This window comes from Penicillium griseofulvum, assembly GCF_001561935.1.
Source record: "Penicillium griseofulvum strain PG3 chromosome Unknown contig_84, whole genome shotgun sequence".
Classification (NCBI taxonomy): Eukaryota; Fungi; Ascomycota; class Eurotiomycetes; order Eurotiales; family Aspergillaceae; genus Penicillium; species Penicillium griseofulvum.
Genome location: NW_024467475.1, coordinates 442,197 through 464,404, shown reverse-complemented (window position 1 = coordinate 464,404; position 22,208 = coordinate 442,197). Strand labels below are relative to the sequence as shown.

Genomic DNA, 22,208 nt, shown 5'->3' with positions numbered 1-22,208 from the left:
TGTTTTGCCACGTTCCGATTTACAGGTACCGAGTACGGAGTACATACGGGGTACATTTCTTGGTGGATTTATTCATAGACATCTGGACCTTTGGGCCCTAGTGGTATCATATTGTTGACGTATCGATGTATCTTATTCTCCATTTGAAAAAAACGACATGTAAGAAATAAATGTAAATTACCAAATACACGTATTATTCTCCACTCTACCTTGACCCAAAATGTATAGCTCACCAACAAAGACCGCCTGCGTTTGTGCATTGAAGCGACAGGAGTCGAATGAGAAAACTTTTCATTCCAGTCTATGTCGTAAATCACAAAAATCAAGATGGAATAAAAATAGTCTGAAAACTAATTTATTCAATCATTGAACCAAATGAGTGAAAACATGCTCGTTACACCAAAAAAATATGCACATACTCGCTTGACCTAATTTACCTCATCAGTGCATCTCATATTCAAGCAAGTAATCTAACACAAATATTAAAACCTCTAAGCTGCCATCAGGTTGACAAACTCAGTCCACTTAGCTCCAAAGGAGGCATAATAATCTGTGTTAAGATGGGTGATGTACACCTCGTCCGCGACCATGCGCACCTGCTTGACTAGACTGCGAAGCTCCTTGCCCTCGACAGATTCAGGCACGGAGTGAACGATGGCACAAAGTTGTGTACGGTTGCTTTCTGGGATATTGGTGAACAGCTTAGCGCCTTGCCGTTCGTGGAAAGTAGTGTAAGCAGCTTCGAATACAACGGTTGAATCGGCTGTTGCCAAGTACCGAGAATCGGGAATAACGCCAGGATTATGCACAACCTGATAGTCTTAGTTAGTTCCATGGAATTCGCCTATATATTCCAGAAAGGGGGGCCATTGTAATGCAGGTCGGGGTGGAACATGGGTGTTGGGATAGAATTCAATAATGCCATAGTGTGGCTTTACAAGTTATTGATAAACTGAGGGAAATAAAACGCGAAACAGGATAAAACGAAGAAACGAAACTAAGATGAGGCGAGACAGGGGGTGTATGGTATGAGGTGAATAAATCAAGTAAAAGTCTCGGAAGAATTGGAGAACTCACAAATTGATCAGGACCAAGACCATTAATGCCCTTAACAAAGTCCGTCAACCCTTGCAAATAGGTCAAGGTTTGAGCATCGTATTGCTGAGGTGTTTCATCGAAGAAAATTCCGCGAACCGCCAGGTTAGGGTTGGAGGAATTAGTCGGCCAATCTGAATAGGTTTGGATATCCTTGCGAACAGCAGAGACATTGCGCTTCCCGTATGAGGTGTACACATAACCCAAAAGACGCACATTTTCGTATGCAGTGAGCTTTGGGATTTCACGGGTGTAATTGCCATCTGGGAGGGATTCAGGCCCTGGACCGTTTCCTGGATTGATCACGACGGTAAAGTTGACATTGGGATGGGCGGATATCCTATAGCGTTCAGCAGCTGCTTTTCTCTATATTTTTGCTTTTTCTTTTTGCTTTTTTGCTTTTCAAATTTTGATATGTGATGGGATGGTTTGGCGCCCGAACGGCGCGACAGGGCTGTCGGGATAGAAAGTAATCGGGAAACTGAGAGGAGACTAGATAAAAGGAATTGGGACATACACATTTTCTAACGGAGTCCATGCCTCAGGAGCAGGGTATACATAGAGTGGAACGAACACCTTCGCTTTCGGACCCATGTTATTCTTCTTGAGAGTAGTGACCACAACGGAGGGTACAACAGCAATAATCACAATAAGGATTATAATTGCCAAGATGAAACGAGAACGCTTCGACTTAAGACATGCCCGCCTGCTCACGTGGTTTCTCGGATCGGACATATTGGTTATAGAGAGAAAGTCGAAATGGACAGTGGGTTCACGAAGACTACCGGTTACATATGAGCATGTTCTTTTTCATCACACCATGGGCAAAAAAAAAAAAAAAAACAGATTAGAACAAGTTCAATGCCCTGGGGCTTAGTGCTCGACCGAAAATGGATATGGGGGCCTCGAACATATGCAGAAAATGTCTTAGGAGTGGAAAAATACAAAGAAAAATGTACAAAAAAATAATAAAATAATAGTAAAATAATAGTAAAATAATACCAATTCAATTTCATTGAATTATCCCGAGCTGAGGCCTTGACGTACAGGTGCATTTAGGGTATTTGGATGTACAGAATGATATCCTAAGATCCAGCCGCCTGGCCCACCAAGGGGCATGTTCTGTTCCAGTTTCTACCCCTCTTATTCTTCCTTTGTGCTTTTTTTATTCTTATGCTGATTCATTTTATTTCTTTCTCTTCTATTTTTGCCGGAGGACTGTGCTGAATTCGCCAAGGATGGCATAAAAGGTGGACTCAACCGGAAAATCTGAGGCAACGCAGGTACCTCGCTTGTTTTGTATAAAACCTTGGTTAAAGGCCTACTAAAGGGTCAGGATATCCCTCCATCTTGGTCATATAATAACGTATAACATTTTCTCTCTTTTCGGTAGCATAACGTACCTGGCATCCATTGTTGACATCTCGCCATGATTGAGCCAACATCATGTTCCTCTTCGAGGTCGGACAGTCCCCAAAGATCAGATGCAAGCAGTCCTATGCAATATCCTATCGCCCTGGATACACCTACAACAGAGGCTGGAGACCCATTCGACAATCTCCTTGACTTGTTGCGCGTGCTCCCTTCGCAAAGCTGTATTCTTGTCACTGGTGGGCTCGGCTTTATTGGTAGTCACACCACGCTTGAGCTGCTGAAGGCAAACTACAACGTCATTGTGATCGACAATCTCAGCAATGCATTCGAGGACGTTGTCGGCCGAATCAGTCTCTTGGCCAACAAGCATCACGAAGAGAATGGCACGAAGATGCCATCTCTACGATTGCATGCACATGATTATCGTGACATCAAAGCCCTTCAGCCACTACTTGAGGAATACCAGCTCCCATCCCGGTGGGGCAGCCCCAAGTCAAGAATCGCCGGAGTCATCCACTTTGCAGCTTATAAGGCCGTTGAGGAGAGCATTCGGAACCCACTGAAATATTACTCCAACAATGTCAGCGGTCTTGTCGACTTTGCCACAATCCTTGGAGACTTCGGCATCAAGACCTTTATCTTCTCGTCTTCCGCCACCGTATACGGAACCCTCGCAACCTCGGGTCTTCCATTGAAAGAGGAACTCTGTGTTCACAAAGAAGAGTTGTACATAGATCATGCAGGCTCACAGCAATCCATCCAACCAGGATGCACTGGAATAACCAACCCGTATGGACGGACGAAATGGATGTGTGAAACCATCCTGGCTGACCTGGCTGCATCAGACCCAGAATGGACCATTGTTGCGCTCCGCTATTTCAACCCTGTTGGGTGTGATTCTTCCGGGCTTTTGGGCGAAGACCCAAGACAGGCGCCAACAAACCTGCTTCCCGTCGTTGTCAAAGTCATGACCGGCCAGTATTCCGAGCTTTCGATGTTTGGGACAGATTGGGAAACCGAGGATGGCACTGCCGTCCGTGACTTCATCCATGTGAGCGATCTAGCTCGTGGGCATATTGCCGCGCTCAGTTCGGCCAACGAGGGCAAGCTGATAGAGAATTTCCGCACATTCAACCTCGGTACTGGAAAGGGAAATTCCGTGATGGATGTAGTCAGCACCATGGAGTCAGTTATTGAGAAGCCCATTCCTCGACGGGCCGCGCCACGTCGCGAAGGTGACGTTGGAGCCTGCGTGGCGGTCGTTGACCGGTCCACAGAAGAGCTTCAATGGAAGACAGAAAAGAGCCTGAAGGATGCGTGCCAGGACATCTGCAACTTCTTGGATGTCAGTGGTCTGTCTTCATAGCGCGGCCCTCAAACTGTTGGTCCGACATGACAGTGATGTCGGTTTGCCTTTCCCATCTGTTTCTAGTATATCTGCTCAACGGCACGTGTTTCAGTATAATTATTGTCCGTTTTTTCTGGTTTAGCATGTTGTTTAGAGTTGCATCACTTGCGAGCATGCTCTGCCAATCCCTGTGACGTTTTCCCCATTTGTGTGTAGAGTCATTTTGATACTTTCCTTTCTCGCTGTATACAAATTGAGAGAATTTTGCATTTTACCCTTGGAATTTGCAGGAGGTATTTTCAATGAACATTGGTAATTGAGAACTAATCAATAGATGTTGACTGAGAGGCGCGGTAACACGTGATAAATATGGGCGGGCGACCAGTTTAGATGACGAGGTTAGAACAAGAAAGTTCGAGAATGATAGAATGGTAAGGATATTTATCTGTTAGGCGTATAATATATGAAGACTAGGGCCTTGCAGCAAGGAAGGGATCTTTTTTGTGCCATATGCCATATTTGTCGATGTATCACGTGACTGATCTCCGTCTTGGCATCAAATATGGCCGCAGTTTTCTGCGACAGCTGTGTCTCCGCGCTTGTCTATTGCATCTCAACGCAATTGTGATCCCTTTTCTCGCACAGCCTTCTATTAGATCTTTTAATATCTTTCCAGTCCATTCTCTTTCTTTCTCAGATTTATCCCGCCACAATGATCTGCAAAAGCTGCCGCACAACAATGCTGTCCCGATTCACCCAGCAGCCAGTGACCCGGACGGCTTCAGCATGTGCGCGCCAGCTGCCTCTGGTTCGCAGCCAATTCCGCTCATATAGCAGTGATAACAACCCTCCTGTGGCTGCTACTCCCTCTCCACCTTCCCCACGTCAACCCACGGTTGGCGACCTCACAACCCCGTCCGCCATCTCCTCCGCTACACCCGGCATTTCTCAGCCTTTGAGCACCCCTGAAGGTGTCCATACCGATGTCAACCCAGGAGCCTCCACAAAACCCGCTGCTGTGCGCCCACCGAGCAGCTGCCCGGCCGGAACCAAACTGAACGGACTCAACTACTTCAAGAACAAGCCGGATGTCTTTGCCAAGGAGGATTCTGAGTACCCAGATTGGCTATGGAACCTCTTGGGGGATGCCTCGAAGGATGCAAAGACTAAGCAGGGCGGTGTTGACCCAAGCAGTAAGATACACTAGGTTTCTTAACTTTCATATGATGCTTACCCTGTGGCAGCCTTGAACAAGAAGCAACGGAAGCGTTACGAGAAGAAGCTGGCTGCTCGTACTGGCCCCCTCGCCGCTAAGATTCCCGCTCACCATCACGCTCACGATATCACTCCCGCGCCCTACAACCGCGACGCACCTTCAGCGGATGCCATGGCCGATGCCACCGAGGGCTTCGAGCAGCGCTCGGAGATCATCAAGAGTGCACGCGATGCCAGACGGAAGGCCATCAAGGAGTCCAACTTCTTGCGTGGTCTGTAAGCTTGCTTGATTTCAATTCGAGTGGCAAACATGAACCCGATTGTACTTTTCTTGTTGGGGTTGTGTCGCAGGCGCCCAGAACCGCCTCGAGATTGCATTGGATATTGGATAGACCGGGCCCTTTGGAACACCCGGGGTGTATTATTACATTGATTTGTTTTCGATTGTGCTATATATCAAATGATACTTGTCTCAGATCTAAGCTCACCGCAGAGTATCCCAAACAACCATAACTATCGATGAGAAAGTCGGGCATATAAGTCACTGGGGAATTGGCCACTCCTTCTCCTGACCCTGCCCTTCCAGCCAGGGCAAACAAGCTTCATAAAGCGCTTTGAGCTCCCCATTCCCAAGAACCATCAGCTTCTCAAAGGTGCTCTGCTCAAACCGTTGCAAGAAACCCAAAACCCCAGCGAGAATAATATCCGCATAGCCAGCCGTTTCACCCTCCAAGAACGGCCCCTTCTTTCCATCCTTACCCTTCAGCATCTTAATCAGCGTCGCCGCCTCCTTCTCGATATGCTGCCAAAGAGCAAGCAACTCTGCCTCATCTGTCGGCCTGACCTCAGAAAGCGGTTTCCCGAAAGTCTTCGAGCGCGTCCGGATGAAGTACTCACGTCCACGCTCATCTAATCCAGATGGGACATTGGGAACAACCAGCTTTCTGATACTTGGTAATATCTGGGCCAGTACCTTCAGCAAGGCAACCATGAGTGAGTAGCTTGCGTCGCCGTGGGGGAAGAGTGGGGGCGACGGGTACAGCTTGTCGATGTACATGGCAATCGGCTCGGAATCCATGAGTATACCATCCGGGTTACTAGTTATCGACCCTTTATGGCTAATTGCCGGTAGCGTGTAAGGCATCGCTGGATCGCCAGGTGGGACACCTGCAGCCTTGAGGAGAGGTGCAATATCAGGGTACGATACCCAACTTTGAGTGTAGGGGATACCCTTGAAGTTAAGGACCATTCTAGTCCGGAGAGTGTTGGCAGACCATGACTTGGAAGGACCTATTTGAGTTAGTGGTCTGTCATTGGAGTCATCCAAGGGTATAGTCTGTACCAGGTAGGTCTGATAGGAGATCAAAGAAGTGGATATTAGATTCAGTCATTGCGTAATATATGTAGACATGTAGATGTTTTTTAGATATGTGTAGATATGTGTAGATATGTATATTTGTTTTGGGATGACCTTGGAAGTTGTTCGTACTTATAAGCAGAGCCCGGTGAAGCCCTGGAGCGGGGTTTTTGATTTATCAGCTGGAATGTTGGAAGTACACCGGCGTAAGAAAGAAGATAATATTGTCAACCTGGAAAGGTTTCTAGCCTTTGACTATCTTTGATATTTACTGTAATTTGATACTTTCAAGGTTTCGTCGAAGCAAAACTACAAAGCTACCAATGTGCGAAGCGAAGGTCATAATACATGTACATCCATATATCTCAATCTCTTGAAGGATGAGTACAAATTCATCAAGTCCAAAAAAGATCTATATGCACGATACATGCAAAGGCGCCACGGTGCCCAGCGTTGCCTAGCGTTGGCAGTGGCAGTGGCAGTGGGGAGAGACGCACGTGGCACATTTTCTGTCATCTTCTCCAAAGTGTTATATTTCTAAAATTCATCTTTGAAATTCCTGAAGCCCCTGAAACAAGTGGGGCCTTTGTCAACCCCTCCAGCTATTGAAAGTTGCATCTCCTACACGTCCCTAGTCGGTACAGCTCAAGATGGAGAAAGTCGAAACTCTAGTGGAGCGTGCTAAACAAGCACTCCATGAGCCACCCAAGATACACTCAGATACCGTGGAAAAGTTCCATCCATCTTTGGACAATCATATCCAGAAGATTTACAAGTTTGTTGATGCACATGCCCCAACTACAAACTATTTCCTCCAAGAAATGCAGCATGACACTGTCTCAGATGCTCCCGAGTCAGTCGATGTTTTGGCTTCCCTGGATGCCTTTCGTGCCTACATGAAAGATGCGAACTCATCTGCGATGGGACCGGAAGATGCCCTCGATCTTTCCGCGCCTATTTCAGATTACTTTATCTCATCGAGCCACAACACTTATTTGACGGGTAATCAGTTGTACAGCGACGCTGCTGCTAGTGCTTATACATCTGTGAGTTGATGATTTGCAGAATAGTCCTACCATTCACCCTCTATGGATGCTATGACCTCTTAGAACCCAGCCTTCAATATTTGACTTACTCATGCTCCAATAGGTCCTCCTCCGTGGCTGTAGGTCCGTCGAGATCGATGTCTGGGATGGGGAATTGGACACTCCAAACTCAAGTGACAGCGACAGTAGCAGCAGTGATTCAGAGACGGAAGAAGGGAAGAATAATACGGGAAGCAAATCGAAAGAAAAGATGAAAACCAAGAAAGGAGGCCAGGAAAAACCCGCCAAAGAAAAGAGAGCATCAGTCTCGTCCAAGTTGGAAGCGAAACTTAGTAGTGTCCTTCGCCGCAAATCCGTCAAGTCGCCTCAGCGACCAGTGGATGAAGAGGCTGCAACGAGCCACATGCCTGTTCGGGTCGAGCCTCGTGTTCTGCATGGACATACCCTGACCAAGGGAACTACATTTCGTGAAATCTGCTATGCAATCCGTGACAGCGGATTCGTTGTCAGTGATCTTCCACTTGTCATTAGTCTCGAGGTACATGCGTCTCTTGAGCAGCAACAGACGATGGTTGACATCATGTTGGAGGCATGGAAAGGATTCCTCGTGGAGCCTCCTCCTGATAACGGAAAGCTTCCCTCGCTAGGTGATCTGAAGAGAAAGATCTTGATCAAGAGCAAATGTGTTCCACTAAGCGGCGGGGAAGAGAAAGTCGAAGGAGAAGCTCTGACGCCACCAAAATCAGACGACAAGTCCTCGGGGCAGCAGTCAGCGAAGCCATCGAAGATTCTCGATGCGCTGGCCAAACTGGCTGTTTATACTCGCGCGTACCATTTCAGTCATTTTGACCAACCGGGTATGCATGAGCATTGTAGATACAGTCATGATGATTCTAATCTCATTAATAGAGGCCAAAGTTCCTCTCCATGTGTTCTCACTTTCCGAAAAAGCAGCGCGAGAAGCCCATGTCAGCCACCGCGACGCCTTGTTTGAGCACAACCGAAGATCTCTGATGCGTATCTATCCGTTCGCATTCCGAGTCACCTCGTCGAACCTTGATCCAACATTCTACTGGCGACGTGGCGCCCAGCTGGTAGCATTAAACTGGCAGAATTTAGATAAGGGCATGATGCTCAACCACGGAATGTTTGTTGGAACCCACGGCTGGCGACTGAAGCCCTCCGGCTACCGAAGTGGTAATTCTCCGACAGATGTTATCCAGCGTCGCAACTTGACCCTTTCAATTGAAGTATACGCCGCGCAAGACCTCTCTCTGCCACCGGGCGACCACAGTGAGAGGGGATTCAAACCCTATGTGAATTGCCAGCTGCACGTCGAAGAACCGGAAGGCGAACTCGTCCTGGACCAGGATGACGCGAGCTCTGACGCAGAAAAGAGCAGCTACAGGCGATGCACGAAGAGTTCTTCAGGTCGGAACCCGGACTTCGGGGGCCAGAAGTTGGAGTTCCCGACCGTGGCGGGGATAATTGAGGAGCTTAGTTTCTTACGGTCAGTCTTTCTCTTCTATCTCTTCCTTGCTTGCCTCGATGTATCGAGCAATTTACCTCGTGCTTTGGCCTCTCCCTTCATCACATATCTTCCCCTTGCTGCGTTTCTACCTCCCATCGCATAAATTCGTTGTCCAGTATGCAGGCATAAACCCTGCATTGTGATACCCGCCAAAGAACGTATGCACTTGCCCGCGTCACATAAACATGACGACTGGACTTGGTATTTGCTTATTCCCCGCTCCCCTTTGGTAACACGATGCATCGTGGGGGCTTGGGCTTGGGCTTAGCAGGGCAACCTGCATCTTTCCTCAGCATCACCCCCACTATCACGCACACTGCCCCGTAATGCGTTTCACCTTCGAATATGCAGTGACTATGCACAGAGTACAAGCCACTGACACAATCCTGTTTTCTCTTAGGTTCAAGATCAAGGACGATGAGATCGGACGGGATCCGTTGGCGGCGTGGGCCTGTATCCGACTTGACCGGCTACGGGAGGGTCATCGGTTGCTTCATCTTCATGATTGCACCGGCACGAAGACCGGGGGTATCTTGCTGGTTAATATTGTTAAGCGGTTTACTTGACTACCCAGAATAAGCCGTCGCCGAAGTTCATTGATGTTCACAATTCTTAGTATAGAGTTAGGTATTGGACAAATTGTGATATTCTGTAAACCAAGAAGACCATTCCAGGAAACACGGGGCTAGAATCGCGATTCGTCTTTGGGCAGAATTTGGGCAGCATGTCGTACAGCGCACTTCCACATGGGGAGCATCAGGAACAAAAAGGTTGCAGAAAGACGCTTTGGCATCTGACAAATGTGACCAGTCCGTCGGAATATGTATTACAAACCCCATTTTCGATATAGTCATAAGCGACAGACTACAGATTAGCAATCACGATTGTGAGATACAATCGTGTCGGTCAGCGTGCATATCTGACCTCGGGATTCGAGGGCGTTGCACAGAAACAAGGTCACTCCGGCACTTGAATTGTTTGATTCATTGGGGCTGCATTGTGCAGAGTTGTGAACGCGACGACTTTGTTGACAGAAGACAGTCATTAGAAACAACTCATTAACCTTCACCTTGCACTTTCTCGGGATGTCTGGATAAAGGTAGAAGGACCAAGACTTGGGGCGGATCATGCCTTGTTTTAGCTAGGCGGCTGCATTGACATCTGAAGCAGGTGCATATGTACGGAGTACATACCGTCCCTACTCCGTGCTGTATGTGTCGTGCTGGTGTCATGTACAGAGTAGTACTCCGTACTTGCGAGATCATTCATTAGCCGCATGATATATGCATTGTACCGATGCCGCGCATGAGTACGGAATATAATCGAAGAGAATCCAAATATGCTGGTTTCCAGAAGAGCGCTAAGGCAAGGATATGCACATGGCAATCTGTGACGTTGGTGATATCAGAATAGTCTTTCCACATAATTTAGTAGAACTGCCATGTGAGCGCTTGCCTACATATGTAGGTAGCTACCCACTTATATATCATAAGACCTTGAGGAGAGAGAAAAAGTCGCGGCAATACAGTTAATACGGAATCTGACGGCCATAAGGATGTTAAAAGGGAATTGTTGGCAAGATACGTGTAAGAACGCGGGATAGCAGCCCAGCCTTGGACTTCGCTACAGACACGTAGTACGGAGTGCTCCGTACTCCGTACGGGTAGGTGAAATACTTGCATGCTGCGAGCCATAGCCCCAATTGTGGGGATTGGAGGAATATTATGGGAGGATTGGAAGCCTGAGAATCACTATGGAGTTCTGTAAAAGTTCATGAAGAGCGATCAACGCGCGCCAAGCGATATGCATCAGATTGATCAACATTGCTAGTGGGGACTAACAGATAAGTCAAGTTGACCGGTAATTTCCCCGATAAAGTTAGAGATAATTCACACATGAATTCTAGTACTGAATTCAGTGTCCTCGGATTCTCGAGTATAGATCAGATGGCAAACTGGATGTGGAAGATATTCGTAATTCGATAGGGGGTTCATGCGTCATGGAATTTGCATGCATAACAGGAAAATATATGTTGAACGGGCTACTCCGTTACATAGAACCAATGATCGGGTCAGATCGTCTTCTCAGGACTGGAGAGAGGACGAGAAACGCAGCCATGTCGAATGTTGTTGGCGAATCACAACGCTAACACAACGCTAATACCAAGCTGACCGAGGCACTAGACCTATTTTGGATCTGCCATAGGGTTCCAGGTTGATACATCAACTACTGAATGTGCTCAGAGTTGCCCCTTTTTCCTTTGAAGTATCGGTGAATGAGATGCAAGTTGCCGAAGCTCATTTCTTTGTCTAATCCTTTTGGATTGCTGATCCTTCCGAGGTTTACGGACGTAGAAAGCAAACATCAATTCAAGGACCGGAGGCCTCGGGAGGTACCGAGGACACCTCTGTGATTGGTTTTAGTGGGCTAGTGGCGTGCGACAAAAGTGATGACTCTGCGTTTGGCTTTTTCTTTTTGGGCTCTGATGGCCTGTGCAGCAAAGCCAAGCCGTCAGGAGGAGCATCCATCGACTGTCAATAGCTGATCATTTTGGGGAAACAAAGTGACCGAGGTGGTATTTTGATAGAATGTGATATTATTTGAACATTATTTTGGTATTATTTTGATATTTAATTTTGAGATTCTAATTTTTTGTTTTTTCTTTTATATATATTTTTTTTAATTTCCTTTGATTCCTTTCCTTCCTTTTGATTAGCCAGTATGAACTAGATCTATTCTTCTCCTTTGGTTTCTTTCCTTGCTTTCCTTGATTTCCATGCCTTATAAGGACCCCTTCCTCATCCTATTCCCATAGTCTTGTTTTCATACTTCGACTTAAGAGGTATCTAAGCACTATCCTCGGGCTTCGGCATTGAACTCTATCCATACTCCTCTCTATCATTGCTTGACCGACATACCCTACCAAAAACATCATGACTTCCTCCCAATGTGCCCCACCAGTGTGCTCAAACTCCACTACCGTCACCAAGGTTCGTGCCCCTCTACCACATCAATGTGGTACCTAAAGTACTTTAAGAAAGATATACTAACTATTCCGTAGATGCCCGGTGTGCGATGCCCTAATTGCCAAGCGCAGGGGAAAGAAGTTTGGGTTATCCCAGGCAAAAACTGTCACATCTGTCACACACCTTGCGCATGATAGGCTCGAAGTCCCATCTTACATATCTATCATGGGTACAGGGACTTTGCGCGGTCATGTGTGCCCATGCTTTCCAAATATGATCTGATCTCTTCACCTCATACCCTCTCCAAATCATGGAAATTCCCTCTTCAATTTTGAGAATGGATTCAATTGGTCCGAAAATACAAAGGCCTGCGCACATCTTGGAGATTGACACCCCACGCTTTTGATAATGGGTAAACCTCAGGCAAAAGTTGCAATAGGGTGTTACCATGGTGCTTTTGTTTCTCCTTTTTTATTTATAGCGTTTTTCTGACCATGAGATACGAAATTCTTGCTTTTCCTTCACTAGTTGATATAATGTTAACAAATATAATCGGGAGCTGTCTTTGCCATCGGGCCGAGTCGAACACTTTATCAGATCGTCTATAAGTACCCCTCATCCTAGATTAGGGGTTCTTATAGTACTTTTGTCCTGCATATGCAAAGTAGTATGTAAACACGTGATACATTATTCTATGACATCATTCGACTCTTTAACTCTACCATATATCTTAACACGCCGTCGAGTACATCTCTTACAACATTGGACTTCAAAATATTTGACTTCTCCGGGGTTAGCATACCCTCCAGTTCCCTCTTGTCTTCACGAGGTCAGGCCAAAACGAGGCTAACAAAACTGTACTCAGCTCGGGTTTCCTAAAGCGGCAAGAGCTAAGCCTCAAAACAGCAAGGGGAAGGTTCCGACTGACTTAGCTTTATTCGGTACATATGCGCATCAGCCAGCCTCTAACTTGAGTATATCTCATTGCATGCGCAAGAAAGTGACACTGAAAATCCTACGGCAATGACGGAAAAGTATCCAACCGGCACACGCACCGAGAGCGAGCGTCTCGTCCGCGAGTGGGGTTTTCGACATATCTTCACCTGGACAGATCAAAGGTACGTACAGGTACATGGATATCTTAGAGATGATACACCCAAAATGGGAGAACCGATTGAATTATTTGTAAATCAGTCTTTCATTTGGGGGTGGATATACTGATGCTGACCTGGCCGTTCAGCAACGCCCATTATTCCCCGCACTCGCACAGCGGTCTAACAACACACCTTATCCGCCGTGGATCTCTCACAATCACTTATCCCGATGACAATGCTAAATTGTATAATGGGGAAGTGAAAAAGGAGACTTTTGGAGCTGGAGAGAGGGTTGATGTTCCTGCTGGAAAAGTCCACGAAGTTTGGATTGGGAGTGAGGGATGTGAGTATGTGATCGGAGAGTAGGAAGAAGGCAAATTTTGTCTTCAAATTGATATATCGAGAAATCTTTACTGGTTGAAAATTCGCTAGCGAACATTTTGATGACACTGCTGCCGAACGAGCTCAGCTCATTGAGTTGTTCCATTTCGCGTTATAAAGTCTCGTTAATATCTATATAATCCAATTGCATATGTGCCAGACAATGCATTTATAAGGTCTAGTGCAAAAATCGGAAATCGACTCTGTAGCGCAATCATTAGCATCCAGTCACACAGCAAGATACAATCGGACAAACCTCTTGTTTCCAAGGTCTTTGTTCTCAGCCACGTATCGCGACCGCTCTTCACTGGACATTTTATCCCAGATAGCGGCATTTTGTCTAGCAAATTTTAGCAAAAGCAATCCGATCGGAGCACATGGGTTAACATACTTGTTACGCCTCACGTAGTAAATCTTAGCGATGATGAATATCGCCATACTCCACACCGCAAGAGCCATGAGGACCCTATTACCGGTGTGATAGTACGGCTTATCTTCGCTGCGGTAGACCTGGATGTGAGGGTTAGTAATGATACCTTGAGCGCACAAGGTAACCGGAAACAAGAACTCACGTTGTTACCAATAATGCTACTCGCCTGCACCATCATGTTGTAGACAGCAGTAGCGACTGTTCGCGTCCTCACCGAGCCTGCATTACGCGATGTAATTGCAACAATGATAGCATGCACGTAAGGCATTCCAATCAACATTATCAGCAGAGCCCAACGCACCCAAGCACTGGCATCCTCAGAAATAGTCTCTAGGGCGATCAACAGGATCAGAGCCCAAAGCTCGGCACCCACACCAAGCAGTAGTCGCTGATTAAACCGCTCTGACATCCAAGTCCACACTAGTAGATTGACAATGAAGATAATATAGGCCGGGATAGTGAGCAAGTTCGTGTTGAAAGTGCTAAAACCGAGCGCTTTCAGTTCTAAACTGATGTACGATGTAGCCGGTGTGTTAGGAATCATCCAAGTCAGGCCGAGTAGGTAGATGAGCCACATGTCATAGTCCTTCAGGGCCTGCCAGAGCAGCTTGGGAGTAACGGCCTGACGATTGTGCATTGTTCCTTTGCTTGGGTCATCGCGCAGCACACGGTTGACCATAATTTTCTCTTCGTGCTCATTAAACCAGCCATTCTTACCGCGGAAACGGCCTGCAGTCTGCGTTGGTGAGGGAGGCATCCAGAATGCAGCAACAATACCGATCAAGCCCGTAATCAAACCTTCCAGGGCAAATAGGTAGCGCCAGCCGCCGGTGCCATCCGATTGGCGAATATGGAGGAATCCAAAAGCAAGGAAAGCGCTGACAATTGCGGTTGCTTCATATGTCATCCAGAAGAAGCTGAGCCGGATAGGCAACTCCTTGGACTTGTACCAAAATGACAGGAAAAGGATAGTATCTGGAATAAACCCGCCCTCGAGGAGACCAAGCATGGCACGGGTCGCCCAGAACCCACCCTTGTTCTGGATAAATGCCTGGCACGAGGCGATAATGCTCCAGCTTATCATTTGCACTGGAATCCAGCGATCAGGGCCGACCCATTTTGATATGAGCTGGGAGGGCAGCTCGGCGAGGAGAAATGTTAAGTAGAAAATTGTTTGGCCAGTATTGTAGTCGTTTGTGGTCATGCCAATATCATCCAGCATGTTATCTGACGTAGCTTGTACAATGTTTCCACGATCTAGCTGGAGCGCAAAGAAGGTCACGCAGGCAAATGTACAAACACGCCAGTCGATCTATTAAACCGGTCAGATACTTTGAGTATAATACATGACAGCTTCAGTAACTCATACCTTCCTGACAACGGCTTTCTCCTCTTCCTCTGTCCACTGAAAGTCGGGGTCCCAGCGATGGGCGCCCTCATATTCGGGAATGGGCTTATAGAACCGCGGGTCCTCGGTTGTATCAAAAGCACAGTCTGTCTGCTTGGCGCGAGGACCGTCATACATCGATGAAGACGAAGACTCGGCGGATGAGAGTCTCGGAGTAGCCTTAAAGTCAAGGCTCCCGGCATCGGGTGCCATTTTATTGGCTTCTTCTACCGTCATCTTGCAGTAACAGGGATCGGTAGTCCAATTATGGATGGAAGAAGAGAAGCATTGCTTGGGTTGGATGGGCATTAACTCATATAAAGGTAGCAAGGCGACATTGACGTTGACTTATCACGCCATATTTAGCATATACCTCGCCTTGACCTCTGCGTGTGTGGGCCAGGCGAGCAGGTAGAAGTCACAAACTTGATAACAGAATGGTGTGAAATTGCCGATTATGATGTGCGTACGGAGTAAGTGACTTAGCATCCCAATTGCAACCTAGCAGCACCCGGACCGTGCACAGGGTAGCTGATTAGGTAGGCCCAGGGAGGCCTCGACTCGAAGTCAGGAGGGCCTTTGGTGGGATCGTGGATATCGTTGATCAAAATCTCGAGAGATAGTAGAGATGTCAGACCGTCGGTGACTAGTATTTGGAAAGAGACGACGAGCCGGCAGATATTGTCCAGTTGGGTGTCAGCTTGGCTTAATCACGCAAGTGTAGTGAGAGTGACGTTAGAGTCAGCGAGGCTAGATATAGCAGGGATATTTCGCGGACTCTTCGCTTGACGAAGATCTGCATAAGATCCAAAGCACAACATTGCACGGAATAGTGGTCTATGTTGTAATAACATTAACTACCCATTATACCATTGGCATCTCAATATTTTCCCTTATAATATTGCCTATATAAGTCGTTTAATGACTTAAATAGAAACTGTCTAAGCCAAAAATTAATAGTTAGGCCGTTGAGAGTTGCCTATCACGCCATAGTGGATTTGACAGTCGTATATCCGACGTACAACATAGAATGAAGTACGAAGTACGAAGTACAGAAAATACTTGGTTAATATATCAGAATTGTCAGTAGACGCTACTTATCACGTCATCCTCAGCCAATGCTAGAACTATTATTTATATTGTATACTACACTACACGTTCACATAACCCCGGCTCGTCGGTTGGCTCGCGATGATCACGGAAAGCATTCCAATGTCCCGCAAATACAAACCCCCGCAATAATGGCGCAATCCGTGTTTGATGTGTTGGAATGATTATATATGGCTATGTTAACCCTTGAGAAATGTCACAGAGAAAACACATTTGATCACAGAGGCACTAGACACTCTCTATCTCCAACCCAATCCTAACATGGCTCCTTCCCTTACCGAAACAGTGTCGCTGCGCGCCCCGCCTGTTGCGATTTCGCTGAAGTCGGACGGCGGCCACAACAAGGAGAACTTGATTGGATACAAGTGTGAAAAGGATGTTGAGATCAAGGGCACAGACAAGGTACCTCCTGTATCCTATCCCGAATATCTGCCCGTTTGGGATAACGAGACAGAAAGGTATATACCCCGGTCTAAATGACGACCCACATCCCCATGAATATCAGATCTAATGGACGCCTAGATACCCCCCTCTGGAGTACTTTGAGCACTACGATCACGGCAAGGATGCCGACGCCTCTTTCCCGGACTTACTGCCTAAGGGCCAAGTCGAGGTCGACCAGATCACTCCCTTCATTGGCTCTGAGGTCCATGGCGTGCAACTAAGCCAACTATCTGACAAGGGAAAAGATCAATTGGCCCTCTATGTTGCACAGCGACGAGTCGTCGGTGCGTGATCGGAATTCCTTCCATCTCCACCCTCCTTCTAAGCATGAGTCTAACAAATCTAAACAGCGTTCCGCGACCAAGATTTCGCATCTCGTCCGATTCAAGAGGTCGTCGACTATGCTGGCTACTTTGGCCGACACCACATTCACCAGACCTCAGGGGCCCCTAAGGGCTTCCCAGAGATCCACCTTGTCTTCCGCGGTGCTGACGACCGCACCGGCGAAGAGTTCCTAAAGCAGCGCACCAATACTATCACATGGCACTCGGATGTTACCTTCGAGAAGCAGCCTCCCGGTACGACTTTCTTATATGCGCTCGACGGTCCCACCACAGGTGGTGACACCCTGTTTGCCGACATGGTCCAGGCATATAAGCGTCTATCCCCTGGTTTCCGGGAACGACTCCACGGATTGAAGGCCGTACACTCCGGCCTCGAGCAGATCAATGCTAGTTTAAATGGAGGTGGTATTGCCCGCCGTGACCCTGTCACATCGGAGCATCCTATTGTCCGAACTCACCCAGTGACTGGCGAGAAGGCACTTTATGTGAACCCTCAGTGTAAGTCTGGAACAGAATATTCGGCGAAATATTTGGAAAGCTGACATTGTTCATGTCGCATAGTCACCCGTTACATTGTCGGTTACAAGAAAGAGGAATCAGACCATCTCCTCAAGTTCCTGTACGACCACATCGCCTTGTCGCAGGACGTCCAGGCTCGTATTCGCTGGAAGGCTGGCACCGTCGTCGTCTGGGATGTAAGTTATAGCACCAATCTAGTCCTTTTTGGGTATGAGAAAAGATGCTGACCTTCACAGAACCGTGTGGCATGCCACTCCGCCGTTTTCGACTGGGAGGATGGCCAGCGCCGACACATCGCTCGTCTCACGCCCCAGGCTGAGCCTCCTTATGAGACACCCTTCGATGGTTAGATGGAGCGCTGGAAGCCTTCACATTTATAATAACACGTAGCTACGATAATCCCAACCCCAAATCGAGAAAAAATGAATAATAAAGAATGATTTAATTTCTATCCTTGCATTATCAGCGTAGATCTGCTGCATGTACGTTATAGGATTTCTCACTTTGTGGTATACAAATACCCAACAACTCAAACTTTCTCGCGCCTGAAACGACCCAAGAGCCCAACATCCCACTCATTAAACCGCCTAGCAGAGAGCGGGAGCATCTCATTACTCCTAGTCAACGCTTGCGACATTGCCTCGAATGTCATAGATGGCAACTCCAACTCTTCCACCGACAAGGGGGAGGGGTTCCCGATTTCCGGATGGAGCAGCTCATCTACATTGGCGGACTTTTGGTAGAATACCTTCATTGCTTGCTGGGCCATGATGCTACAGCCTGGACTAGAATTCGAGTATCGTATGTCTGGATTGAAGACCCAAAGCTGCCAGGTATTTGTTAGCAGGTGTCACTTGTAGATTTGATTCTATACAATGCCTCAAATTCAAAGACAATTGGAGTTGAATGGAAGAACACCTACCACAAGACCGTTCTTCTGGCCACAATGAACGACGAATCGCCGAGCGCTTTCTCTCTCGATCAACTCAAGCAACTGTGCGGCAACGATTGTTTCTGTTGGGTGGACCTCCCATTTCACAATGTCTGCCTCACAGCTCGGTGAATTGGTATTCAGGGATACGTTGGACTTCAGGAGTCGCCATCCCTTAGTCATTGGATCTTCCATACCGATTATGGCATTGCAGTTTGCGCAGTCGAGGGTTCGATGTGCTGAGACTTGACTGTTGGATTTTTGCTCTTCTTCATTGCCCTATATTGCTGGTTAGCGAATTGCAAGTGTAGAAGAATTGTAACTATTGCACCGAATAAAATACTGGGGAGCGAAGGAAGAAAAAGGCATTGCATTCAAGCTCACGTCTATATAGATATCGCCCATGTCACATCGCACAAAGAGAATAATTTAATGTAACTCTTGTAATCACGCCTGCTCCACTGCTCAAATAGCCGGCGCTGAAAAAAAGAGAACCCTTTGAGTCACAAAACAGGGAAAAGACGGCTCACACAAGTCCATTATCGCAGACGCGAAGAGCGAAATCCATCTGCGGAGAGAGGATAACCACCCATCTAGTCCGTGATCCTGTCCCTGCGAGAGTACCGCCTTCGCCTTGAATTGCAAATACACAAAGAGCGTTTCGTCCATCTTGGGCAATTGTATCGGAGACCACCCCACTGAAAAAGGAGTGGCCCCCTTCTAGTTTGCCCGGTTCCAGGGAATAAGAAGTAGGGTGAAGCGATGGTGGGAGGAAGGGAGAGGTATATAAATCTTACCTTTTTCAAGCCTGTGCAGTCTGTCTCGGCAAGAAGGAAAGTGGCAACATCAACAAAGACTGTCCCAGACATAGCCACCACGTGGCTATCCGCACCATATCCTTTGGTCTGCGCGGTTTGATCTTCGACCTGAAGAGCATAGTCTTTCTCGTCTTTCTCGTGGCCTTCATGGGGGTCAGGTTTGTGACAATGCCAGAAATCCATCATTTCAGCCCAGTTGCCACTTGGAAGGTCTTTCCATATCCATCCTAGAGCAGGGCTTTCGCCTGTTCCCTGATCAACCGACTCGGGTATTGATGAGGAATCAAGAAAAGCATGTTCACACTCTCGACAACGAATGCGAGTCGAGGACGACATTTGGTCTGCTGTCCAAGGCACAAATTCATTGATTAGTTCATCTCGAGGCGCCAGCACCTCTTCATCAGGATCGACTTGCATGCGAAAAGAAAAATCATAGCTCGGATTCCCAGCGCTATTGGGATCTGATTTTGGAGCTGGTCCAGATATTGTTTTCAACACGCGACGCGACGCGTCATTAACGCGGGCTGGTAGTTTGAATGTTTCTGTGACATATTCAAATGGGGTTGATAGGGAAACTATGACTGCTTTTCTTGATTCTGAAAGTTGGATATCTGGTCGGACTCCATCAAATGCTGCAGTCCCGGGGAGGGCGATGTAAAGGGTTATCTGGCGAATGTTTGGTAGGAATTCTGCATGAAGATATAGAGGTACATCCGCATCTTGCATTGTGGAAGTTGTGCACGCGTATGTGTCCAGGCAGAGCGATGATCGTCGATGACTGGTGGTGTTTTGATGATCCTAGGCCAGAAGAGTGATGGCAAAGAGGGCAGGAAACCTAGGTGATCATCTAGAAAGCACACTTTCCTCAGAGTTACCCTAGTCTAAGGCCACGAGAAACATGTCGTGCTTAAAAAGAGATTGGTGAATCACAGTGGTGATTTCGGTCATCGCGTTCTGAAATGCAAACGGAGCAAACATAGCAAACAGTCAATCTGAAATCTGAAATCATGTGATTCTATACGAAGGAAACATGCATCAATCAATACGGAGTATATTTTCTTCAATTATTCATTAAATCTTATATATCTTTGAGTTGGGTGGGTGAAAAGGTTACAAATAAATCCTGTAGTACGGCTCACATCCGATGGAGTTAAACCCGCCAACCCTTGAACTCAGTCACAAATTGCACGGCAGCCTTCAAGAAGAAGCTATCGGAATCGCCCCAAGTCGATGCCAGTTCTTTCAGTGCTCGAGTAGTCGTGACAAAGTGCACATTGGATGAGAAGTCGCCATTGACAGCTTTGTCGGCAACCCATTCCCAGTCCTTTCTATTCAGATCATAATTCCGAATTTTGTCCATTTCGATCTCGGGCCGTAGTTGCGCGACGTAAATTCCCACGCACATTAACCACCATTGTCGAAGAAGAGGAATTTGGAACTGGGGGGGTATGAAAGGCAGCACGACACGGACAGCATGGCTGGTTGCAAGGTTCAAAGCGAAGAAGCGATCGTAATGCCCCGTCGAATCAACTGCTGTTCCAACTAGCAAAGCAGCTGCAAGCTCTTGGCTCTCGCGGAACTGCTCAATTGGATTCTCGATCTTCCACGCCTTCCAGTGGTTGAGAAGCGCGGCGTTACGACTGACGAGAAGGGCATCGAGATTGCCATTGCCGGGAGTGGGAAAGAGCCCATCTAAGTCCTCATCTTTCTTGGCTAGATCAAGAATCGCAAAGAGTGACTTTGATTGATATGTTGCCGCGTTTTCGGACTGTTTAGAGTCCTCCAAGGATTTGTACATGTCATTGTGGCAGGTTGCTGCAAGGCCGAGTGCCTCCATTGCGATTTCACGACTGTCCATTTCAAAGGCGTACGCAAGATGGATCAATGGCAATCCGACTAGAGAGATAGTAAGCAGATGCAGATTCAAGCTGACTTTCTCCTCCATGAGTAAGAAAACATACAGGAAGCCATTATAGAATCAAACATGGGCTCTTTGGCAGTAAACAAGTACTCGGCCACAACTTCCTTCCAGTTGTAGCTAAGGTTGACCATTTCATCTTCAAAGAAATCCACGAAAGCTCGATCAAATCTGCCTAAAGTTAGCGAGGAGTCCCAAGCGAAAGCAAGGCCGAAACGGGGCCAGCAACCCACCCTCGACATCCCAGGTGACCTCGCCAGTCAAGAGTGGTGATTTCTGCCGGTGATGCTTTCCATTTAACCAGATTAGATGTTTCCTTCTCATATATCCGGCCTAAAGTATCGGCGTCTGCGCCTTGGAGAAAAGAGGAGCTCAAGAGCTGCGAGCAAGTCAATGTTATCGTTCAATGACGAGGAATTCATACATTGAAAGCCCATATTACAAAGGCAATGTAGATCACTCACATGAATTAGCTGGTTAGGGAAGTTGCGACAGTCAAACAGTGAGTTCTCGACATGATTCAATTTCAGTAGGTGTTTCAATGCCCGGCCCGGCTTGTCTTGGGCTGTCTCGGTTTCATGGATGTTGACCGGGGGCAGATCAATAGCCTGGGTGGGTGAGGATAAGAGCGATCCAAACGACGGTAATGATGGCCACCGAACAGTAAACATCGTGGCGATGGGTGAGGTCGTTTCTAGTAGTTTGGATGGGATTGTTGGGAAGCCATCACGTGCATCGTAAGTTGATATGACGTAGGAAATTTTGGTTATCAATCTGATCACGTGATAGCAGATGAGTCTGGTCCGGCGTCGGAAGCGGACTACTTCCCGCTGGTACTCAACCTGCTTCAGCAAATATAATCCACCCTTTTAGCAAACGGCAAATCGGGATATGTCTCAT

At 47.2% G+C, this 22,208-nt stretch overlaps 10 protein-coding genes across 10 annotated transcripts; 5 read left to right on the top strand and 5 right to left on the bottom strand.

Moving 5' to 3' along the window:
- Window positions 1-491: 491 nt before the first annotated feature.
- On the bottom strand, window positions 492-1,830 carry PGRI_047290 (spherulation-specific family 4 protein; the record flags this gene model as incomplete). Its single annotated transcript, XM_040792442.1, has 3 exons — window positions 492-812; window positions 1,078-1,435; window positions 1,613-1,830. 3 exons carry the CDS (start codon window positions 1,828-1,830, stop codon window positions 492-494), a joined length of 897 nt encoding a protein of 298 aa, XP_040644409.1.
- Window positions 1,831-2,593: 763 nt separating this feature from the next.
- On the top strand, window positions 2,594-3,835 carry PGRI_047280 (NAD-dependent epimerase/dehydratase family protein; the record flags this gene model as incomplete). Its single annotated transcript, XM_040792441.1, has 1 exon — window positions 2,594-3,835. The coding sequence occupies one exon, from the start codon at window positions 2,594-2,596 to the stop codon at window positions 3,833-3,835; it is 1,242 nt and encodes a 413-aa protein (XP_040644408.1).
- Window positions 3,836-4,556: 721 nt separating this feature from the next.
- On the top strand, window positions 4,557-5,312 carry PGRI_047270 (mitochondrial 54S ribosomal protein mL54; the record flags this gene model as incomplete). The annotated part of the gene is made up of 2 exons (XM_040792440.1): window positions 4,557-5,010; window positions 5,062-5,312. The coding sequence occupies 2 exons, from the start codon at window positions 4,557-4,559 to the stop codon at window positions 5,310-5,312; spliced, it is 705 nt and encodes a 234-aa protein (XP_040644407.1).
- Window positions 5,313-5,573: 261 nt separating this feature from the next.
- Window positions 5,574-6,423, bottom strand: PGRI_047260 (uncharacterized protein; the record flags this gene model as incomplete). The annotated part of the gene is made up of 2 exons (XM_040792439.1): window positions 5,574-6,322; window positions 6,375-6,423. The coding sequence occupies 2 exons, from the start codon at window positions 6,421-6,423 to the stop codon at window positions 5,574-5,576; spliced, it is 798 nt and encodes a 265-aa protein (XP_040644406.1).
- Window positions 6,424-7,039: 616 nt separating this feature from the next.
- Window positions 7,040-9,069, top strand: PGRI_047250 (putative phosphoinositide-specific phospholipase C; the record flags this gene model as incomplete). Its single annotated transcript, XM_040792438.1, has 3 exons — window positions 7,040-7,435; window positions 7,539-8,292; window positions 8,345-9,069. 3 exons carry the CDS (start codon window positions 7,040-7,042, stop codon window positions 9,067-9,069), a joined length of 1,875 nt encoding a protein of 624 aa, XP_040644405.1.
- Window positions 9,070-12,955: 3,886 nt separating this feature from the next.
- On the top strand, window positions 12,956-13,392 carry PGRI_047240 (uncharacterized protein; the record flags this gene model as incomplete). Its single annotated transcript, XM_040792437.1, has 2 exons — window positions 12,956-13,050; window positions 13,173-13,392. The coding sequence occupies 2 exons, from the start codon at window positions 12,956-12,958 to the stop codon at window positions 13,390-13,392; spliced, it is 315 nt and encodes a 104-aa protein (XP_040644404.1).
- A 193-nt stretch (window positions 13,393-13,585) lies between these two features.
- On the bottom strand, window positions 13,586-15,461 carry PGRI_047230 (putative transporter; the record flags this gene model as incomplete). Its single annotated transcript, XM_040792436.1, has 5 exons — window positions 13,586-13,610; window positions 13,664-13,747; window positions 13,799-13,917; window positions 13,980-15,149; window positions 15,207-15,461. 5 exons carry the CDS (start codon window positions 15,459-15,461, stop codon window positions 13,586-13,588), a joined length of 1,653 nt encoding a protein of 550 aa, XP_040644403.1.
- A 1,134-nt stretch (window positions 15,462-16,595) lies between these two features.
- On the top strand, window positions 16,596-17,991 carry PGRI_047220 (TauD/TfdA dioxygenase family protein; the record flags this gene model as incomplete). Its single annotated transcript, XM_040792435.1, has 5 exons — window positions 16,596-16,792; window positions 16,857-17,062; window positions 17,129-17,620; window positions 17,684-17,817; window positions 17,878-17,991. The coding sequence occupies 5 exons, from the start codon at window positions 16,596-16,598 to the stop codon at window positions 17,989-17,991; spliced, it is 1,143 nt and encodes a 380-aa protein (XP_040644402.1).
- Window positions 17,992-18,170: 179 nt separating this feature from the next.
- PGRI_047210 (HECT-type E3 ubiquitin transferase) lies at window positions 18,171-20,116 on the bottom strand (the record flags this gene model as incomplete). Its single annotated transcript, XM_040792434.1, has 3 exons — window positions 18,171-18,467; window positions 18,564-18,851; window positions 19,370-20,116. The coding sequence occupies 3 exons, from the start codon at window positions 20,114-20,116 to the stop codon at window positions 18,171-18,173; spliced, it is 1,332 nt and encodes a 443-aa protein (XP_040644401.1).
- Window positions 20,117-20,540: 424 nt separating this feature from the next.
- PGRI_047200 (questin oxidase family protein) lies at window positions 20,541-21,979 on the bottom strand (the record flags this gene model as incomplete). The annotated part of the gene is made up of 4 exons (XM_040792433.1): window positions 20,541-21,286; window positions 21,352-21,479; window positions 21,542-21,687; window positions 21,773-21,979. 4 exons carry the CDS (start codon window positions 21,977-21,979, stop codon window positions 20,541-20,543), a joined length of 1,227 nt encoding a protein of 408 aa, XP_040644400.1.
- Between the last annotated feature and the right edge of the window lie 229 nt (window positions 21,980-22,208).